At 40.8% G+C, this 20,056-nt stretch overlaps 1 protein-coding gene across 1 annotated transcript; it reads left to right on the top strand.

Moving 5' to 3' along the window:
- Positions 1 to 445: 445 nt before the first annotated feature.
- On the top strand, positions 446 to 19,846 carry LOC104213375 (uncharacterized). Its single transcript, XM_009762877.2, has 8 exons — positions 446 to 1,012; positions 2,247 to 3,512; positions 11,125 to 12,813; positions 13,040 to 14,122; positions 14,464 to 14,568; positions 14,667 to 14,756; positions 18,946 to 19,056; positions 19,128 to 19,846. The coding sequence occupies exons 1-8, from the start codon at positions 953 to 955 to the stop codon at positions 19,665 to 19,667; spliced, it is 4,944 nt and encodes a 1,647-aa protein (XP_009761179.1). The 5' UTR covers positions 446 to 952; the 3' UTR covers positions 19,668 to 19,846.
- Positions 19,847 to 20,056: the final 210 nt, after the last annotated feature.

Raw genomic sequence — 20,056 nt, 5'->3', positions numbered from 1 at the left:
CAATTAGAGGTCTCGATTTTTTAAACTATGAGTATAAAGTCGTTGGTTAGGGAGGCTTTTTCTCCCAATGTTGAACTTTCGGACATTAATTTAAATATCGATTTACCTCGTAATGTTAAACTTTCGGACACAAATTCAAACTGAAAATAAACCAAACATAAAATAAAAAAAAAATAAAAAAAAATTAACATAATACCTCGCTCATTTTCTCCACCGGCCTCGAACCCTAGACCATAGGGGCCAGAATTTCAGCAATTCTAGAAAGGGCCCCACCCAGGAACAAGTGGAACCCTTGTGATTGGCTTAAAGTTCAATCATTATGAAGATACGGAGTACTTTTGTTAAAGAAAAGAAATATAAAGGACCTAAATGTCAATATGGACAAAATTTGAGGACATATTAGTAAACAAATAAAGTCACGATGGCACCATCTTCTTCCTCACAGAAAATCAATGCCCCCTGGAATAAAAAATTAATTTCACTATTCTCAGCACATTCTCTTATGCAGCTAGGTTCCTCAATGGAGGTCCTCACTCTCCCAAAACCCTAGAAAATTGAAAGAAAAAAGAAATTAAAGGAAGAAAAACACCGATTAAAAGTTCAGCTTTTTGGAGTTTCCAACAAAGTTCATTCCTGGTTGTTTCTTTTCGTCAAAACTCTTCCTTTATTACTCAAATTTCAGTCCCATTTATCGAATTTGGATACCCATTTTCCTCAAAATCATATTTCGATCGATGTTCTGCATCCTTTTTCTATTTTTTAAAATTTAAACATATTTAGAGCTTGTATTTCTTAATAAGATTAGGAAAGGCGTTATTTTTTGTTCAGAAGGATCGCGTTATTTATTTGTTGTGAGAAAAGTTGTTACTTTTTATGTTTTCCTGCTACTATTGCAAATTAGTGATTAATGTAAAGGTATTTTATTTTGGGGTTGGGAATCTATTGTTGTTTAATGGAGAGCAGTGAAGGAGGGGATGATCAAGAAGGCTCTGGTTGGATGCAAGTTAAAAAGGTCTGAACTTTTCACACCTCCATCTCTCAATATTAATTAATTCAGCTTTTAAATCATTTAATGTTATGTTTAAGCTGAAAGATGATGAATGAAAATGGGTTTATTATTTGAATGCAAATCATTAATAACCATGTTTGAGTTGTGTCATTGGCCTAATGTCAAGAGTGTACCTCCTGATAATCTGCTGTTTTAGGTATTCTTTTAGTAGAAAAGTATCAAAGGATTGAACTTTTCCTGAATTCATGTAGATGAATTAGTTGAATTTTAGTTATTTGAGGAAGAACTAATCATTTTCAGTATGTTTCTGAAAAATGGATTGGTGGACTACACTAGAATTGGGCATATTCAACGGCATTTAGTGAAGAGATGGTGATTTAATTGGGCTAGGTTTATATTTTCTTTCTTGTTATTGGTACCAAAGAAAAGCCCTATAGAGAAATGAAAGGCAGCTGAATAGGTTCTCTTTATCGTATTGCTGAAGCTGAAACGGAAATTTATTGAATGAAATACTCTTACATTTGAATTTTTCTATTGCGTGCTTCATCTATAATCTTCCACTTTCTCTTTCTGATAATTCCATTTGTACGTTTAGCGACCATAGTGGTGTGTACATGCTTCTTAAGTACTGGATTTATCTCATCGCAAAAACTGAGATGTCCCTCTATCCCTTCACCTCTTTTCACTGCATGGGGTGGATTCCTCTGTTCAGGGGTGAAAGGCAGATAATGGAAGATCAGGGGCATCTAAGATTCACGATATTAAGTGTTTATTGCTGAATTGTTATTCAAAAAAACATTGTTTAAAAGAACACGGAATGCTATGGACGGCGTCTTGCTTTATCATCCTTATGCCTTATAGCTTATTAAGGTATAAGAAAATTACTCCTTCACTGCAGCTTAAGTGGTTTGAATGGAGTAGAATGTGTGGCTAATAGCGATACATGTTTGCGAAATATGCAAAGAGAAGAACAAAGGAAACAGTAATAAGAGAGCAAAACATGTAAGTACAGTTCTGGCAATTCTGCGTTTAGGAGATTCACCAATAAATCAATCTTTCCTGGGATTTGAATTTTGAATGCCTTATTTCTTGTATGCTCTGTTTCTTGTCATTAGCAGATGCTATATGTATCAAGATTAAACTGCACTTTTCTCATCAACAATAATGTAGAGTGCCTCGCGTTTTTCCCAATTAAAATCTGTGTATTTGTTATTCAATGTGTGGACTTCTTGTGCAGAAGCACAGACACAGTTCAAAGTTTTCACTACATGGTTGGGTTGGAGGATCATCTCAAGGAACTGCTTCTTGCAATCCAGAAAATCGGCCTTCATTGAGTGTAAAAAGTGAAAATCTTAAATCTGTCGTTCAGCATTCAAAAGGAAGTGGACGCTGTATTAGACATGATGATGTTACTTCAATTCCGAAGGAAGATGCAGTGATTGTGCACGATAAATGTGTGGTCAGTCACAGTAGTAATTCTGTTAGTTTAGGTTTCCCAACAGATTCCAATCAAGGAGTCAGTCAGGAACATCCTCAAATAATTAACCATGACATCATACCAAAAATCAAGTGGGGTGACATGGATGATCGAGCTCTAACATCACATTTTGGAACTACTGTCCAAGCAGAAATTAAGTTCGGTGACATTCAAAATCATGATCTGCTTAGTACAAAAGCTGATCAAACAAGTGATCCGTTTGTACACACTTCTCCAACTGATGTAGAGAAAAATAGATTGGTTACTGAGGAAAGCCATCAAGTTGTCAGCTCGAATCCTTTGTCTCCCAAGATTGAAGCTGTTGAAAAAAATTGTGTGAAGTTGAAGGATTTATCTTCAGAAGATGTTAATGCTTCTGCTGCTTCTCCTCTTTCTGGAGGGCAATGTGGACATACCCAGCTTGAAAAAGGTGACACTTGCAACACTCCTGGCGAAAAGCTTAAAATTGCTGCCAGAGAAGGGCCTAGTGGGGTAACTGTGCACAGTGTCGAATCTGAAGAAGCTTGCACGGAAATCTCTGAAGTGCCTAGTGTTGATCAGAATATAAAAACAGTGGTCGCTTCACAGGATTCTGAGCCAGTGCCACCTGATAAAGGAGGATCGAGAAACATTGGGCAGCCTTACCTGGCATCTCCTAGTGAAGAGTTTAGGAGCAAACGAGTTGATTCAATCATTGAGGATTTATCAAACTCTAACTTGAGCAGTATTGATGCAGAAGGCATTGGTGAAAGTAAAGAAAGGTTCAGGCAACGCCTCTGGTGCTTTCTCTTTGAGAATCTTAATCGGGCAGTAGATGAACTCTACCTACTCTGTGAACTGGAATGTGACCTGGAGCAAACACAAGAGTCTATTCTTGTTCTTGAAGAAGCTGCATCTGATTTTAAAGAACTGAGTTCAAGAGTGGCGGAATTTGAGAGACTGAAAAAATCCAGTTCTCATGCGACTGATGGAACACCTCTGACCATGAAGTCTAACCATCGCAGACCACATGCTCTCTCATGGGAGGTGAGTATTCTAGCTCTCATTTTTCAATGTTTTAAATTGGTAATTGTAAAAAATTAAACAACACATAAACAAATCAATCTCAGCCATTTGGAAGTTGAAAAACTGCAGTTTTGAATGCATGCATACCAAGAATATCTGTTGGCCAGTCATTATTATATTCCATCTATGCTAAAGAAATCATTCTGCATGTCTTTTACCTGGTTTTTTGGTACTGGTAGCGCCCACAGTTTGGGCCAGGGAAGTCCTTCAGCTCGTTAAACGGATTGATATATTCTGTCTTTTCAAATACGCTTTCCCCAGCAGGCAACAACACAACACTGGGATTCTTGAATTTTCTTTTCATTTATTTTTACCTATTCGATAGTAATTGGATGAAAAATCATGACAACATCGCCCTCTTTGGCACCTTATTTGTGTGTGGGGGGGGGGGGAGAATTATTTTGTTCACTGAAGGCGGATCTAGAATTCGTAAGCTGCAGGTGCCACTGTCTTTAACGTAACCTACCACTAGCAATGGAGATCGAATTGGGGTGTACATTCCGTCAGTTTTATCCGTTGTAGGTTAATTCGGTTCGATTTACAAGGTTTTTGTTTCTTTAAAAAAATCACGCAATTTGGTCCAGTTCGATTTAATTCTCTATTCAAATTCTATTGACAAAAAAAGGTTTTTTTTTAATGACCAAGAAATTCGTCTGAGACCAACCAATTAGGAACAACCGCAACCTTCAAAACTCAAGGATAATGGGCTCGCCTCCCTAATATTCTCCACTTAAATGCTAGTCTTAGTTCGTATGGTGCTGGGCTCGAATCTGTGACCCAAGTCGCAAGTCCCTCAACCTCTGCCACTTGAACTAAGCCCTATGGGGAGTTATGGATATTTTTTTGGAGGTCACTTTTTTCGTAAATGGTAGGCTTAGTTCTTATGGTGCTGGGCTCGAATCTGTGACCCAAGTCGCAAGTCCCTCAACCTCTGCCAGTTGAACTAAGCCCTAGGGGGAGTTATGGATACTTTTTCTAGAGTTCACTTTTTTTGTTAGAAGCAGCCAAACTTTTTTTTGATAAGGTAAATTGTATTAATCAAAAGGGAGAGAACTCCCGTATACAGGAAGTATACTAAAAAGTTGAGTATTTACATCAGAACATGATTCTCTATAAAAGACGCCCAATCTTCTATACGAGTAGGGGCTATATGAGTGCACCAAAAAGCGATCAAAGATAAAAGACTATTCTTAAGATGTGAAAAAGTAGAATCAATCCCCTCAAAAGCTCTCCTATTTCCCCCCCCCAAACTATCTACATGAGAGCTAACGGGGCGAACTTCCATGTCTTTTGCTTTCTTCTTCTACGGAAACCTGCCCAACTATATAACATTTCCTTTATGGTGCTTGGCATCACCCATTGAACACCATAAAGGTTCAGGATCGCCCTCCACAAAGCCGAGGACACAGGGCAATGCAGCAAAAGATGATCAACTTCTTCCCCTGAGCTTTTACACATATAGCACCAACTAGCAAGTGTAGTTCCTCTCTTTCGCAGATTCTCAGCAGTCAAAATTACTTCCCTTGCCGCTAGCCATGCAAAAAAGCACACCTTCGTGGGCGCCTTAGGAATCCAGATTGAGGAGTATGGAAAAGAGGCCTCCTCTCTCACCAACATACTCTGGTAAAAGGACTTTACGGTGAACAAACCATCGCCATGCAAATCCCATCTCCAAGAATCACAAGATGGCTGGGGCCTGTCTTGCCCATATAGCAGTGTCAATAAATCATGGAGCTCCGCAATCTCCCAATCTTGCATATTCCTTCTAAATGAGAGGTCCCATACTACCCCTTCATGCTCCTTACGAATATGTTGGACCATCAATTTCTTCTGGTTTGAAACTCTGAAGGTGTGGGATAAAGAGACCCTCAGAGTTTCCTCTCCACACCACCTATGATTCCAAAAGCTGATTCTCCTTCTATCTCCCACCCTGTAAGTGATGTTACCACTGAAGGATTCCCAATTCTTCATGATACTCCTCCACATGCCACACCCGAAAGGTGTTGTGATTGCCTTGGTCCTTCAACCCCCTCCCGTGGAATCGTACTTTTCTACTATGACCTCCCTCCATAGAGCATGCTCTTCTAACCCGAATCTCCACAGCCATTTCCCCAACAAAGCTCTGTTGAATACCCTAAAATCTTTTACTCCAAGTCCACCCCACTTCTTTGGGGAAGTGATTGTCTGCCAATTCACTAGATGATACTTTCTAGTTCTATCTGTCGCATCCCAAAAAACTCCTTTGAAGCTGCTCTAGTTTTTTTGTGATGCTCACAGGAGCTTGCAATAGGGACAGGTAATAGGTGGGCATACTCGATAAAGTACTTTTGATAAGCACTTCCTTTCCGCCTTTTGACAAGTACCGTTTCTGCCAGCCTGCTAATCTTTTTTCAACCCTTTTGATCACTGGATTCCAAACCATAGTATCCTTATGCGAAGCGCCCAATGGGAGACCCAAGTAAGTAGTGGGAGGGGAGCCTACCTTACATCTAAGAACATAAGACAAAGCACCGATGTTAGCAATCTCACCCACCGGGAAAATCTCACACTTGTCGAGGTTGATTTTGAGACCTGATACTATTTGAAACCACTGCAGGACCTGCTTCAGGTAGGTCAACTGATCCATATCGGCATCATAGAAAATCAGGGTGTCAACCGCAAAAAGCAAATGAGAGACTCTTCGGGCACTGGGCATCCCGATCGGAGCTGAGAATCCTCTCAAGAAGCCTTTGGCCGCCGCACGATCCATCATTTTACTCAGAGCATCCATCACTAGAATGAATAGCAGGGGGGGATAGGGGGTCTCTTTGGCTGAGACCCCTGGAGCTGCCAAAGAAACCATACGGGCTACCATTAACCAGTACAGAGAATCTGACTGAGGAAATGCAGAACTTGATCCATCCCCTCCATCTTGCCCGAAACCCCATCCGCATCATAATGAAATCCAGGAACTCCCAATTGACATGGTCGAAAGCCTTCTCAAGGTCCAACTTGCATAGTAAGCCGGGATCTCTATTTTTTCTTCTGGAGTCTACAAGTTCATTTGCCACCAAAGCGGCATCCAGGATCTGCCTACCTTCCACAAAAGCATTCTAGGAAGACGAAATGGACACGTCAAGAACCTTCTAAAGTCTGTTGGAAAGCACTTTAGAAATAATCTTGTAAATGCTTCCCACGAGACTAATTGGCCTATAGTCTCTGATACAAGATGCACCTTTTTTCTTAGGCACAATAGTAATAAAAGTAGCATTGATACCTCTTTTGAAAACACCATTCACATAAAAGTATTCAATGGTTTCCATCAACTCCCCCTTGATGATGTCCCAACAGAGTTGGAAGAAGGCCAGGGAGAAACCATCGGGGTCGGGGGCCTTATCACCAGCACAACTTGACACAGCCTCGTGCACCTCCTCCTCCTCGAAAGCCCTTTCTAGCCACTCACTGTCTCCCTCCCCTATGTGGTTGAACTCTATTCCCTCCTTTAACTATAACGCCCTCGATTTTTGCCGCCAACTAGTCTCCTGAGCTATTGCTAACTCGACTATTTCCCTCTTAACCTCCCCCAATCTCTTTTTCTCAGATTCATCTAACTCCATCGCCCCTTCCCCTCCCTCTAGTTACCTAAATTCATGCATAAGCTCCCTCATTTTAACCTCTACCCTCCCAAAAACCTCCTTATTCCACCTAATAATATCTCCCTTGAGCAATTTAAGTTTCTTCGAAAGACGGAATGAAGGTGTCCCTGTTACCCCGTAGCTTATCCACCATTCTTTAACCTTGTCACCAAATCTTGGCACCTTCAACCACATGTTCTCGAATCGGAAGGGAGCACGCACCCCTCTCCCTTTGCATCCATCTAGCAAGATAGGCAAATGATCCGAAGTCAGCCTAGGTAAAGGAATCTGCAACACATTCGGCACCAGCTCATCCTAGGAGGGCGATATCAGAAATCTATCAAGTCTAGACCTTGAGTTGGAATCCTCCGCCCTGGCCCAAGTAAACCTTTCCCCTGACAGAGGAAGATCAATGAGAAAGTGATCATTGATGAAGTCAGAAAACTCCTTCATGGCCCTCGAAATCAGACTACACCATAATCTCTCCTCTGGGAATCTAATAGTGTTAAAGTCTCCCCCTAGAACCCATGAAATGTCCCATTCCCCCATCATATTGGCCAGTTCTTCCCAGAAGAATACCTTGGACCCTTCTCCTACCGGTCCGTATACTCTCCCAAATCCCCACTCCACCCACTCACTCTATCTTTGATAAGAGCTGCTAAAGAAAAAACTCCCTTCTTAATTTCCTTTACCTCCAAGCTTCTATCATCCCACATTAGAAGAATGCCCCCGGCACTTCCTGCTGCTGGAACCCAGTCATATTTTACCCAACTACCACCCCAGACACTCCTCACAATCACATCCGACAAAACTTCCATTTTTGTCTCCTGAAAGCAAACTAGGTTAGCACCCCACTCTCTAACTCCCACTTTGATGATGACCCTTTTGTTTGGGTCATTCATCCCCCTCACATTCCGTGAAAGAATCTTAAGTTCCATAAGAAACAATATCCCCCTTCTCCCCACCCCCTCTAATCGAGCTCCCTTCCTCCCCGTCACACACCCGTCCCCTTCTCTGGTACATTACTACATCCCCTAAATTATTTTGCTTAACACCTTGACTTAACTCCCTCCCTGCACCATCATTAAAAGATTGTTGCCCAATCTCCCTCAACAGCTCTAACACCCTATCTTCCTTCCCTTCAAAAGAAACACCTAGAAACTTCCCAAAGTTTAGTAGTTTATCCTCCATCCAGAAAGACATATCCCCTCCTCCCATCCGTGACGAAATTGGACAGGCGTCTTCTATATGAACCCTTTCCTTGCTCCTTCCGGAGGAATACAAGATCATAGCATTGCTAGCAATAGGAACTTTAGGTACCGAAAGGATCTCACCATTTCCTTGAGGGGTATCAGCCTCTGAAATTAGCACCCCGCTGTTATAGGAATGACCAGAAACACCAATAGGGTAGCCTGAAGGAGGAGAACATGGAACCCTTGGCGGCATCTTAACTGGGAGTACTGGTCTGGCACTAATATCAGTTGGTGCATGCTCAACAATCTTCCCAGAAGAAGAAGAAGCTTGAAGTGTAGCCTCAATACAACTAAGCCCAGGAGCAGCTGAGGGAGCGATGGAACTGGGTCCATCAGAGGCGGGAGGCTGCGGAATAACAACACCATCTATAGCCGGTGCTGCCCCTGAAGCAGCGGCCATCGAAGAGGGGCACAGGTCACTAGAGCTCGGTGAAGAAATACCACTGTGTGTAGCACCATTGGCAGAAGAAGGAAGAACGACTTTCCCATATGCTTAGGAGCCTTATCAGACGCAGCTTGAATAATCTGGGCCCCTTAGGATCAATTCTAATATAATTGAGAAAAGTTGCTGGGCCCATGTGAGGAGGCCCAGACCTATACTTGCTGAAATCTTGCCTGGCCCTAGGATAATTGGAAGAGGACCGGCTCATTCTGCCGTTTCAGCCCGCATCACTAACCCATTCACGTCTTTTCCTCCTGTTGAAATTTTGTCTTCTTCTCCCAAAATCAAACCTCCCGTCTCTTCTCGATCTAACGTCTGACTTCGACTTAGTCCACTGATCCGGTGAGCCCTCCCTTCTCCTCAGAGACTGATTTCCCCACCCCCTCCCTTCTATTTGACCTTCCCTTTTCTTCCGCCACTATCTTTGGCATAAAAATAGGGCGAAATTCAGGACTCAACCAAACACTGTAACTCAAGTAGCCATCTTCCACCACAGTGGACACAGGGATTTTTCCCCCTTACCTCACCACAATCCTCACTCGCGAGAGATTGTGTAAGCTGCAAGCGACATCAATAAAACCCCCACAGCTATCCCCAATCTTCTTGAATAATTCAAGACACCAACGGGAGACCCACCATGTTGACCACCAATGATTCGCCGGTGAAACGTGGGTCTAGACACCTATCGTGCTCCACCCATCTGTCTAGCTTTAAGAAGTTCCCATCGAACCACCTATTTCCTCTTACAAGAATTTCGGAAGCTTGGGACTCGTCGACAAAGCGAAAGAGATATTGTGTGTCCCCCAGTTGCGATATTTTCAGCCCGTCCTTGACGTTCCATACCCCTGCTGCCCAGTTCCTAACAGCCTCTGGAGAACCAACCCATTTGGAGAAAGACCCAATCAGACAAGATCTCAAGAAGCCCTTGCGCATGAGAGTGTGCTCCTAAGATAGCGAGAAATGCGGCTCTTGCCCTACGTCAAGCTTTCGATGGCATCTTCCCCCAAGTTCTAGGACTGGCCAAGAGGCAACTTTGATGAAAGACATGTTTTCCAGTTTTCTAGATTCTAGAGAGAAGTAGGAGTTCCTCTTTGTAGAATCCATCATATTCTAGATGCAGCTGCCCCAAAAAAAAAAGAGGTGAGAAAAGACCGAAAAAACCTCAAAGGTTAGAAAAATCAAGTCACAGTGGGTGGAAAACAGAACATAGGAAGGGAAAAGCTTTTCTGGTACTGAACAACGGAAACAGACGCCGGATTCTGGGGTTTAATGGCCGGAAAAAAGAAAAAGTCATCGGATTTTGGTGAAACTGAGACGGGAAGGTTCGGAAAAGCCTCGAGAAGAGGTTGTCGGAAGAAAGAAAATTGAAAAAGTCACCGGAAGATGCCACACGCGCCGGCGCGTGGCTAGATCTCACCGGAAAATCCGGTGCGTGAGGGCGTGCGAGATGTCAGATGCCGGCGGACTTTACTGGGGTTTGGATGCGGGAAGCATATCTTGGTGGGGGTGGTGGAGTCTTAGGAAGAAGAAGAGGGTTGGGAAGTCCATCATCTGTAGCAGTGTTAGAGTTGGGAAGTTCGAAACCCTTCAGATCTGCTAGTTACCTAACTTGTTTGGTGCAACTAACTTAGAATCTAACCATATTACCCAGCGAAGATTCACAAAGTCGTAGATTTAGGAGCCATGACAAGAAATAATATAAGAGATAGAACATTGTCAGTGGATTCAGTAAAAAGTGACCAATGATCTCAAGTAAAAGATCCTGGAAAACCAGCCAACACAGAATTTTCAATGGATAGCAACCTAGATGAAATTAATAAATGATTGCGTCGTACTCTATGTAGTTAACTTGCAACAAAGCCATTAAAAACAGATTAAGCGGACTAGTAACTTCCACATCTCAAGTGGCTCGAGCCTAACTTGTTTAATACTCAATAACTTGCCATTCAAAATCTGCAGTCAGTTGCAAGGATGTAGCAGCCAAACTTATAGGCCTAAACCACAAATCCGAAATAACCAAGCCTATTGATCCCGAAATTGAACTCTAAAAAACCTAACCAGTCTTTAGATTTGGATTGTAATATCTTAAATTTGAAAACCGAAGATTCAACCAAAGTTTTCATAATCCAAACCAAACTACCTGACGCCCACCCTCGTTATCAATGTTTATTATACATTCAGATATACATGGATAAATTGATTATCTACTCCTTTTTCCTTGTGACAAACTGTTAAAATGGTATGATCTTTCCTCTTAAGTGCAGGTCCGCCGGATGACAACTTCACCACACAGGGCAGAAATACTGGCTTCATCTCTTGAAGCTTTTCGAAAAATTCAACACGAAAGAGCTAGTTTGTCAGCTACAGGGATGGAGAAAATGGCATCTAATTGTTATGATCATTATTGTGGAAGTTCTAGTGTTGTGGAGACATATAATGAGAAAGGTGACAAAAAAAGCAGTTCAAGTGAATCATTAGAGAAAAGTAGGAAGCAGAGTAATGCATCTAATTCTTCTCTGGGTAATTTGAGTAGAGAGAAGAGTCACGCTGATTCGGGAAAGTCTGCTTCTCATGCATCTAGATTACCTCCTAAGGAAGGGGTTTCCTCATCTGTCGGTGGAAAGAACAAGAGAGACAATGAGAAAAATCTAAAGCCAATAGATCACTTGAAGAGACATTCTGAAAGAGACAAGGAAAAGCGAAATGGAAGCTCCTGGAGATCCATGGACGCTTGGAAGGAGAAGAGAAACTGGGAAGATGTACTCTCCACTCCATACCGAGTTTCATCTCGTTTCTCGCATTCACCTGGCATGAGTAGGAAAAGTGCAGAGCGTGCACGCATTTTGCATGACAAACTCATGTCTCCTGAGAAAAAGAAGAAGTCAGCTATTGACTTAAAAAAAGATGCGGAAGAAAAGCATGCACGTGCAATGAGAATTAGAAGTGAGCTTGAAAATGAGAGAGTTCAAAAGCTTCAACGAACATCTGAGAAGCTGAACCGTGTAAATGAATGGCAATCCGTGCGTAGTATGAAATTGCGAGAGGTGATGCATGCTCGGCACCAGCGCAGTGAATCCCGACATGAAGCTTACCTAGCTGAAGTTGTGAGAAGGGCGGGCGATGAAAGCATAAAAGTAAATGAAGTTCGATTCATTACTTCACTCAATGAAGGGAACAAAAAGCTCATCTTGCGGCAGAAACTGCATGATTCTGAGTTGAGGAGGGCTGAGAAGCTTCAAGTGCTAAAAACTAAACAGAAAGAAGATATGGCAAGGGAAGAAGCTGTTTTGGAACGCAAGAAACTAATTGAAGCAGAAAAGTTGCAGCGCCTTGCAGAGACACAGAGGAAAAAGGAAGAGGCACAGGTAAGAAGGGAAGAGGAGCGTAAAGCATCAAGTGCTGCACGCGAAGCAAAGGCTATGGAACAGATGCGGAGAAAGGAGTTTCGAGCCAAAGCTCAACAGGAGGAAGCTGAACTCCTTGCCCAGAAGTTAGCTGAAAGACTCAGAGAAAGTGAACAGCGTCGTAAAATTTATCTGGAGCAAATACGGGAAAGAGCTTCAATGGACTTCAGAGATCAGTCTTCGCCATTATTCCGTCGTTCTGTGGCTAAGGAGGGGCAAGGTAGATCTACGCCAATCAGTAACTGTGAAGATAATAACGAAAATAGTGGTGTTGCTCCTGAAGGCTCTACGCTTGCTACTGGCCACATGGCTACCCAACATTCATTAAAACGAAGGATCAAAAGAATTCGCCAACGACTTATGGCATTGAAATATGATTTTCCTGAGCCTTCAATCGGCGGTACTGAAAATGCAGGTTTTGTGTATAGAACTGCAGTGGCAAATGCGAGGGCGAAGATTGCGAAGTGGCTCCAAGAACTTCAAAGACTTCGTCAAGCAAGAAAAGAAGGGGCTGCAAGCTTTGGACTAATAACAGCTGAAATAATTAAGGTGATATATTACACTTCTATGTGAAGTTTGTTTCACTTGCCTTCTAATTCTCAATGACAATGTAGTGCTATTAAGATAAAAAAGTTGTTTATCCTGCCATGAATAACTGCAACATAAAACAATGTTTTGGCTAGAATCAGTTTTTGAAAATATTGTGGCTTCAATAGGTCAACTTGTTTCATGAAATAATAGTAACTTATTGATTCTGGCATTTTTTTGTAACTAGTTTTTGGAGGGGAGGGATGCTGAGCTACAGGCTTCTCGTCAAGCTGGTCTGGTTGATTTTATTGCTTCTGCACTTCCCGCATCTCACACATCAAAGCCAGAAAGCTGCCACGTGACATTGTACCTTCTAAGGCTTCTGAAGGTTGTACTTTCAGCGGCTGCAAACAAGGGTTATTTTCTTGCTCAGAATCTACTGCCCCCTATAATCCCCATGTTGGCGGCAGCTCTTGAAAACTACATCAAAATTGCAGCCTCATCAAATGGATCTGCTTCTGCCAACCTGGTTACCTGTAAGACATCAACTGACAGATTGGAGTTAATCTCTGAAATTCTGGATGGTTTCCTTTGGACTGCTGCAGCAATCATTGGTCATGCAAATTCGGATGAACGTGCCCTTCAACTGCAAGATGGTTTGATTGAGCTTGTAATTGCTTACCAAGTTATTCACCGGTTAAGGGATCTTTTTGCACTTTATGATAGACCACCTGTAGAGGGTTCACCTTTCCCTTCATCAATCCTCCTTGGCGTAAATCTGTTGGCAGTTCTTACATCCAGATTCAGAAATGTGTCTTCAATAACATGTAAAAACATTCCTACTGTATCAACTCGAAGTAATGAAAAGAGCGACATCGAACTTGCTGAAGCTGCAGACTTGAAGTCTTCTTCTCCTTTGTGCAATTCCCAGAATGATGGTAAATTGGTATTTCCTGCAGTAAATGGAGGAGTAGCTTCGTCTTTGCCAGATGTACCGGAGGATAGGCCCCTGGATGAATTTTCTAAAATAAAAGAAAATGAGGGCTCAGTTGTAATTGATCAGAACTCTGACAAAGTTGACTTACTTGCTACTAATACGGAAACTGCAGATGTATTGCAGGAATCTACAACCATCGTGACATATGATACCCTTCAACTGGCCGAGAAGAAATCTCAAGATAATAGTAAAGGTCATATCAGTGGAAATGCATCAGTGTTGAAGCAGGCTGTAAAGTTTCTTCTTTCTGCCATATCTGAGACTGGATTAGTCTGTCTTCCGTCAATGTTGACAGCTGTATTATTGCAGGCTAACAATAGATGTTCTGAACAGGTGAACTTCGTGAATTTCATTAAATTTGTTTGTAAAATCCAGCTTTGAGGTTTTCTGCACGGCTGATTGTGTGCAATTTTGTAGTCCATGAATCTTACTGGGTTTTATCTGTAAGCATTAGGATGTAGTCGAACCTCATATTTGTTTGCTACTTTGTTGTCTTCTTTACTAAACTTCTTTACCTTATGCATGTAACATTAAATCCTTCTAGTACGGGAAGTAATTGTTTGAAACTGTTCCTATGTTAAAGGAAGATGAAACCTAACCTTGAGTTTACTTGCGTTCATAGTCTGCTTATCTCTGTGTCTACCACTTAATCTTACTGAAACCTTTCTTTGCAGGCATCATTTGTCCTTCCATCCAATTTTGAAGATGTGGCAACTGGTGTACTAAAAGTGTTGAACAATTTAGCATTAATAGACATATCTTTTGTCCAGAAGATGCTCGTAAGTCAATTTGGAATTATTTGCATCAAACAACTTTCCCTTTCTAAAAGTTTTAGATGTTAATAAAGTGACTCTTTATTCTCTTTTCTGGATCACAGGCCCGACCAGATCTGAAGATGGAATTCTTTCACTTGATGAGTTTTCTTCTCTCTCATTGCATGAGCAAGTGGGGTGGAGCAACTGACCAGGTTTCTTTCTGATGCTTTTGCTTTCATGTTTTGGCCTTCAAATTGTACACCTCACAAGTTTATTGGACTTAGAAAGGTGCTGTTTATGCTAGTCTTGGAAAGCCACCGTGCCTTTTGGTTGGAGGGTTGGAAAGTGCAAGAGAGATTGTCCATTTTCATTTGGAAAGAAATCCTAACTCACGTTTGCTTACCATTTAAGCTGACGGACGATAGGAAAGATTGTCACTGTGTTTCTTGATGGTTGTCATACGTTTCTTAGAAACACCGAATTTTCTTGTATAAATAATATTTCTTTGATAAAGGAGTATAAATTATATAATTAAATTCGCAATTCCTAGATATGAATTGCAACCATCTAGTAATGAGAAGACACAGCGTGAGGCTTTTAGTCTGTGAAGGTCTACATTGATGCTCAACATTGTATAAACTTCGCGTTTATATCATCAAATATGGTTTTGGAAAGAAGGATTTCCAGATTTGGGAGTGTTAACGCCGAGTGTCACGTGGGCCTTCATATTCTTGAAAGGGCTAAAAGTAGCGCCTTTGCTTTGTTTGTCATGAAAAGGAAGGAGAGGATCTTAAGATATTTTTTTCCAGGGTAGGACTTTCTTGATCGCCTCATTCTTCAACCATGGGTTAGACATTGGATAGACTTGGTTTGTCTGGAACCTTCTGTAACTTTTCTGACATGTAAATATCAAAACAGCAAGTCAGCAATCAAACAGACCTGTGAACTTCTCCAATTAAGATAGATCTTGAGGCAGAAACCTTATGAAAAATAGCTCGGCAGATATTTACCCTCAAGTTGTAGATTCTCTACCTTTTTGGTATACCTGTTGTATCCGGGAGCTTTCCCATTGCTAATAATATCAATTAACTTATTAAAAAAAAAATATTTACCCTCGCATAATACATAAAAGATCTTAAACATACAGGGTCAATAGCAAAACGGATCTTGGTGATTGGATGGCTCCCTGTTGTAGTTCTGTCCATAATTACCACCTGGCCCTTGTTCAAATAAGTTATGACTTATCCCTTGTGATGTTAAGGTATCTCAGTCTTGTTTGACTTTTTCTGGATTCCAGAATTGAATGAGAATGTTCCTTGGATACAGCATTTTATTAGGAAAAAATGTAGTTTCCTTTTAGAGAGCAACAACAACAACAACCCAGTAAAATCCCACAAGTAAGGGGTTTGGGGAAGATAGTGTATACGCAGACTGTTACATCCCGTACCTTAATATTAGGATAAGTCATAGTAATCCATATGAGCTTGAAGGGACTAAGACCATTCATGAGATTATAGAGGATTTGCGACTATGTTCTTATAAGAGCCCGTAAGTTTAACAACCTTGATACCGTTATATATATATATATATATTTGTAAAAAAAGAGGTTTGAAAAATATGATTTTTTTTAAGTTATTAATATTACTACTTTCGAATATGCTTTAAATTATACACATAATATGAGAAAGTTTATGAGATTTTCTTTATTGTAAAGATAGAAATTATTTTCTCACAAGAAAAGAAGGTTATCTTTTTACCATTTTAAGAATTAAGCGTACGAAAATTTGTACTCTTTATATGAGATTAGAAAAATTAGAAGTTGAGAAAATATATGTATTTTTTTCATGGATGTTTTAATGGAGAATTAGTGTATGTATTAATTTTATATGGTACCATGATTTATTATTTTAATATTTTAATAGAAGTACTTTTGTATAAGGGAAAGATACTTGGTAAATGTGCCATATACGTGTATGTATATTAGTATCACTTCCTATGACTCATCCACTCCAAAGGGTTGTTAAATTAAGTGGATAAGGATGGTTAAGGGGCTGCCACATAGCATTAAGTTAGGCCAAGGGTGGCACTAATGTGCACATGAATCATATCTGATGTGCTTTGCTTACACGTGAAAGGCAAGCCTTAAGCTTTCATGTTATTCTTTGGCAATTTGAGAGAGAGAAAGGAGATTGCAATCTTTCCTTCTATTGTTGGGGTGGATAAGCATTTACGTGGCAGCAAGTAGGGAATTTAACATTGACTAGGCAAGTCTTGGAGCTAGGTGGCAGGGAGTTTTGGTGTCTTAGTCATCAAATTATTGGGGTGGATAAGTAAAAAATTTATTGTCCACATGGAATCATGGCAACTAAAGAAAGATATGACTAATGTGTATTAAAGGACCTTACTATAATTAGGTATGGGCACCTTTCCACGTGGATGTATAACACCAAATGAAGGAATGACTCATTCATTGTACATAGGTGATATGGTGGTTGTGTAGGAGGTGGACAATTCATATGTACTATACAGGAGAAGTGTACCACATGGTCTAAGAGGTTATGAGTTATCTTAAAATATTACTTGAGATAGATTAGTTCCTTAGTTAGAATAGAGGCCGCAACAAAAGTTGGTTCTTTCCTATACTATGAAAAGTTCTTTTACTTGAATTGTGGCAGCAAATTCATTAATGGTAGCAACGTTATTCAATTAAGATACGAGCTTTCCTCATCGCTTTGACCTCGTTGTACATAGGTGATATGGTGGTTGTGTAGGAGGTGGACAATTCATAAGTACTATACAGGAGAAGTGTATCACATGGTCTAAGAGGTTATGAGTTATCTTAAAATATTACTTGAGATAGATTAGTTCCTTAGTTAGAATAGAGGCCGCAACAAAAGTTGGTTCTTTCCTATACTATGAAAAGTTCTTTTACTTGAATTGTGGCAGCAAATTCATTAACCGTAGCAACGTTATTCAATTAAGATACAAGCTTTCCTCATCGCTTTGACCTCGTTGTTCCATTGTATCGCGTTATTGAATCGGGGCTTTATTCAAAGTGAAGTAAGGTAAAAGAAGAGGAGTTTTTGGTATATAAGATTGAGGTACTACGGGATGCGTTGGATGAGTTGTCAAACGAATCGGCTCAGGTATGTTAAGGCTATCCCTTCTTTCCTTTTGGCATGATCCATACGATACAAACGAAACGAGTAGACGCACAACTTTCATAAATGACTCTATTCATAGAAGTACTAGAGGTGCCCATGTTCTTGATTCCTCACGTGTCTTAATGTTATATCGTGTGTTCATGGGTCTCATGATATTCCAAGAGATTGTATTGACTTACTTCATTATGCATTGCATTCATTTATACATGTGTATTTATCCATGGCCAGATGACGTTATATACGCGTATATTATATGTATATGGCGTATGGGAAAAGGGATGATAATTTTGTCCACAGTGGCTGAGATAATATGATGGGATGCCCCCAGAGGCTTGATGATGTTATGTACGTATAGACCGATGCATGATATGACATTCATACGCATATGCATGACATTATAAATATTTCATGATTTACAGAGCTATCCAGACTTATAGGTTGAGTCATTTTCTTCCATGTTCTTTATATACTTATTTACATGCCTTACATACTCGGTACATTATTCGTACTGGCGTCCTTTTGTTGGGGACGCTGCATTCATGCTTGCAGATATAGATAATCAGTTTGACAAGCCCTCATAGTAGACAAGGTTAGCATTCAACGAAGGATCGGTAAGACTCCACCTCATTCGGAGTGCAGCCGAGTCTATAAGTCATTGTGTCAGAGTTTTGCTACAGACTTATGGGTAGGCCTGTACCCTGTCCCATTTGATGTCAAATACTTTTAGAGGCTTTGTAGACACAGGTTCATTATGTACAGTATGTCAGAGGCCTTGACGGCCCATATGTACTCATGTTTTAAGAACAATGGTTCATTGATACAGCGTTTGCCCACTTATAGTTATACATTACGAGTTGTGGCTATGTTGACCCATGATAGTTGCAGAAGAAAAAATGAGTTACAGAGTGGTTCGCTCGGGCCAGTACGGCACCGGGTGCCAGCCACGCCTCCCCAGGTTTGGGGCGTGTCACAGACCTTACCCCTACCCCGATGGAGTAGAGAGACAGTTTCCGATAGACCCTCGGCTCAAGAAAACGAAAAAGATAATTTATCGGTACCATCAACGGAAACCATCGAAATAATAACAGTTAATTGTAGTTTCCTGTTAGAGCAGCATTAACGGTTAATGCTTTTTTAGAATTTTGTTGGGAGTCACTGTTTTCACATTTATTTGCTTGTTGTCAAAGTACAGGATTGATTAATATAGTCTTTTCTATTTGGGCATTCTGTGTCTCAGATTGGTTTGCTGCTGCTGGAATCATTGTCGCTTCTTAGTTATTTTTCATTGTTCCATCATGACAACCAAGCTGTTCTTCGATGGGGAAAGAGCCCTACAATTCTTCACAAGGTACGTGAATCTTCTGTTCAACTTAAGACTTCACCTAAAACACATATTTAATTGTGGATTGTGTGGCACAGGTATGCGACCTGCCTTTTGTGTTCTTTAGCGATCCTGAGTTAATGCCAGTCTTGGCGGGGACCATGGTTGCTGCCTGCTTTGGATGTGAACAGAATAAGAATGTCATTCAGCAAGAACTCAGCACAGATATGCTCCTTGCTTTGCTGAAAGCTTGTAGAAGTAATCTTCCATCACCTGATTCTTTTACAGTACCTAATAATCCATCACTAGATGAGGCTGGTGCATCTGCTCAGCTGGTTCCTGAATCTAAAAGCCTTCAAGTTGATGTCCCACTGAGATCAAATCGCAACAATCAACGCAATGCTAGGGCCCTTTCCCAGAGAGGTGGTCCATTGCCAACTACTAGAACTGGCAGAATCCGAAGCTTAAGAGACAATAAAGTGTTGAAGCCTTGTGAAGGCAAGGGTCTGAAGAGCAATTCATCTGTACCTGAGAGTACTGCCGCATGGATGTTGCACTCTAGATTATCTACTGATGTACTTGATAAAGCAGAGCAGTTTTTTGCTGCAGTTATCTGCAATGAGAATGGAGAGTTATGAATTTACTTACTGTATAGTATATCCATTCTTTTGAGTGCTTAATGCCAAATAAGCACGGTATATGACACTAATCTTCTTTACGGTGATATACTAGTTATCGCTTCGGAACTGGTCAAGAAAGATTTAGCCGTTCAATACTTACTATGTGGCAGTTGAAAAGTCTTCACTTGCTCTGCTGACACCCACTTAGAACAAAAATTGAGGATGTAGATTCCTTTAGGCACTAGTAACTAGTAGTAAGATAGATGCAGCAGCTGTTGCTTGGTTTTAGTAGTGATCTTAAAGTAATCTATTACTGCGTTACTAAAATCCTAAAGCCTCTCCCTCTTTTTCTCTCGAGGAAAGCATTTCTCGAGTGTGGTTACAACCATAACTTCCTATCTATGATA

Source organism: Nicotiana sylvestris, chromosome 3 (assembly GCF_000393655.2).
Source record: "Nicotiana sylvestris chromosome 3, ASM39365v2, whole genome shotgun sequence".
Taxonomy (NCBI): Eukaryota; Viridiplantae; Streptophyta; class Magnoliopsida; order Solanales; family Solanaceae; genus Nicotiana; species Nicotiana sylvestris.
The sequence above is the reverse complement of the archived record's forward strand: the minus strand, read 5'-3'. Positions and strand labels throughout refer to the sequence as shown.

Bases quoted from the DNA above. Each gene is read 5' to 3' on its own strand.
- LOC104213375 (XM_009762877.2), top strand. From the start codon at position 953: ATGGAGAGCAGTGAAGGAGGGGATGATCAAGAAGGCTCTGGTTGGATG. The intron at 3,513-11,124 runs GTGAGTATTCTA...TCTTAAGTGCAG, and splicing joins CACATGCTCTCTCATGGGAG to GTCCGCCGGATGACAACTTC. The intron at 14,757-18,945 runs GTTTCTTTCTGA...TCTGTGTCTCAG, and splicing joins GGGGTGGAGCAACTGACCAG to ATTGGTTTGCTGCTGCTGGA.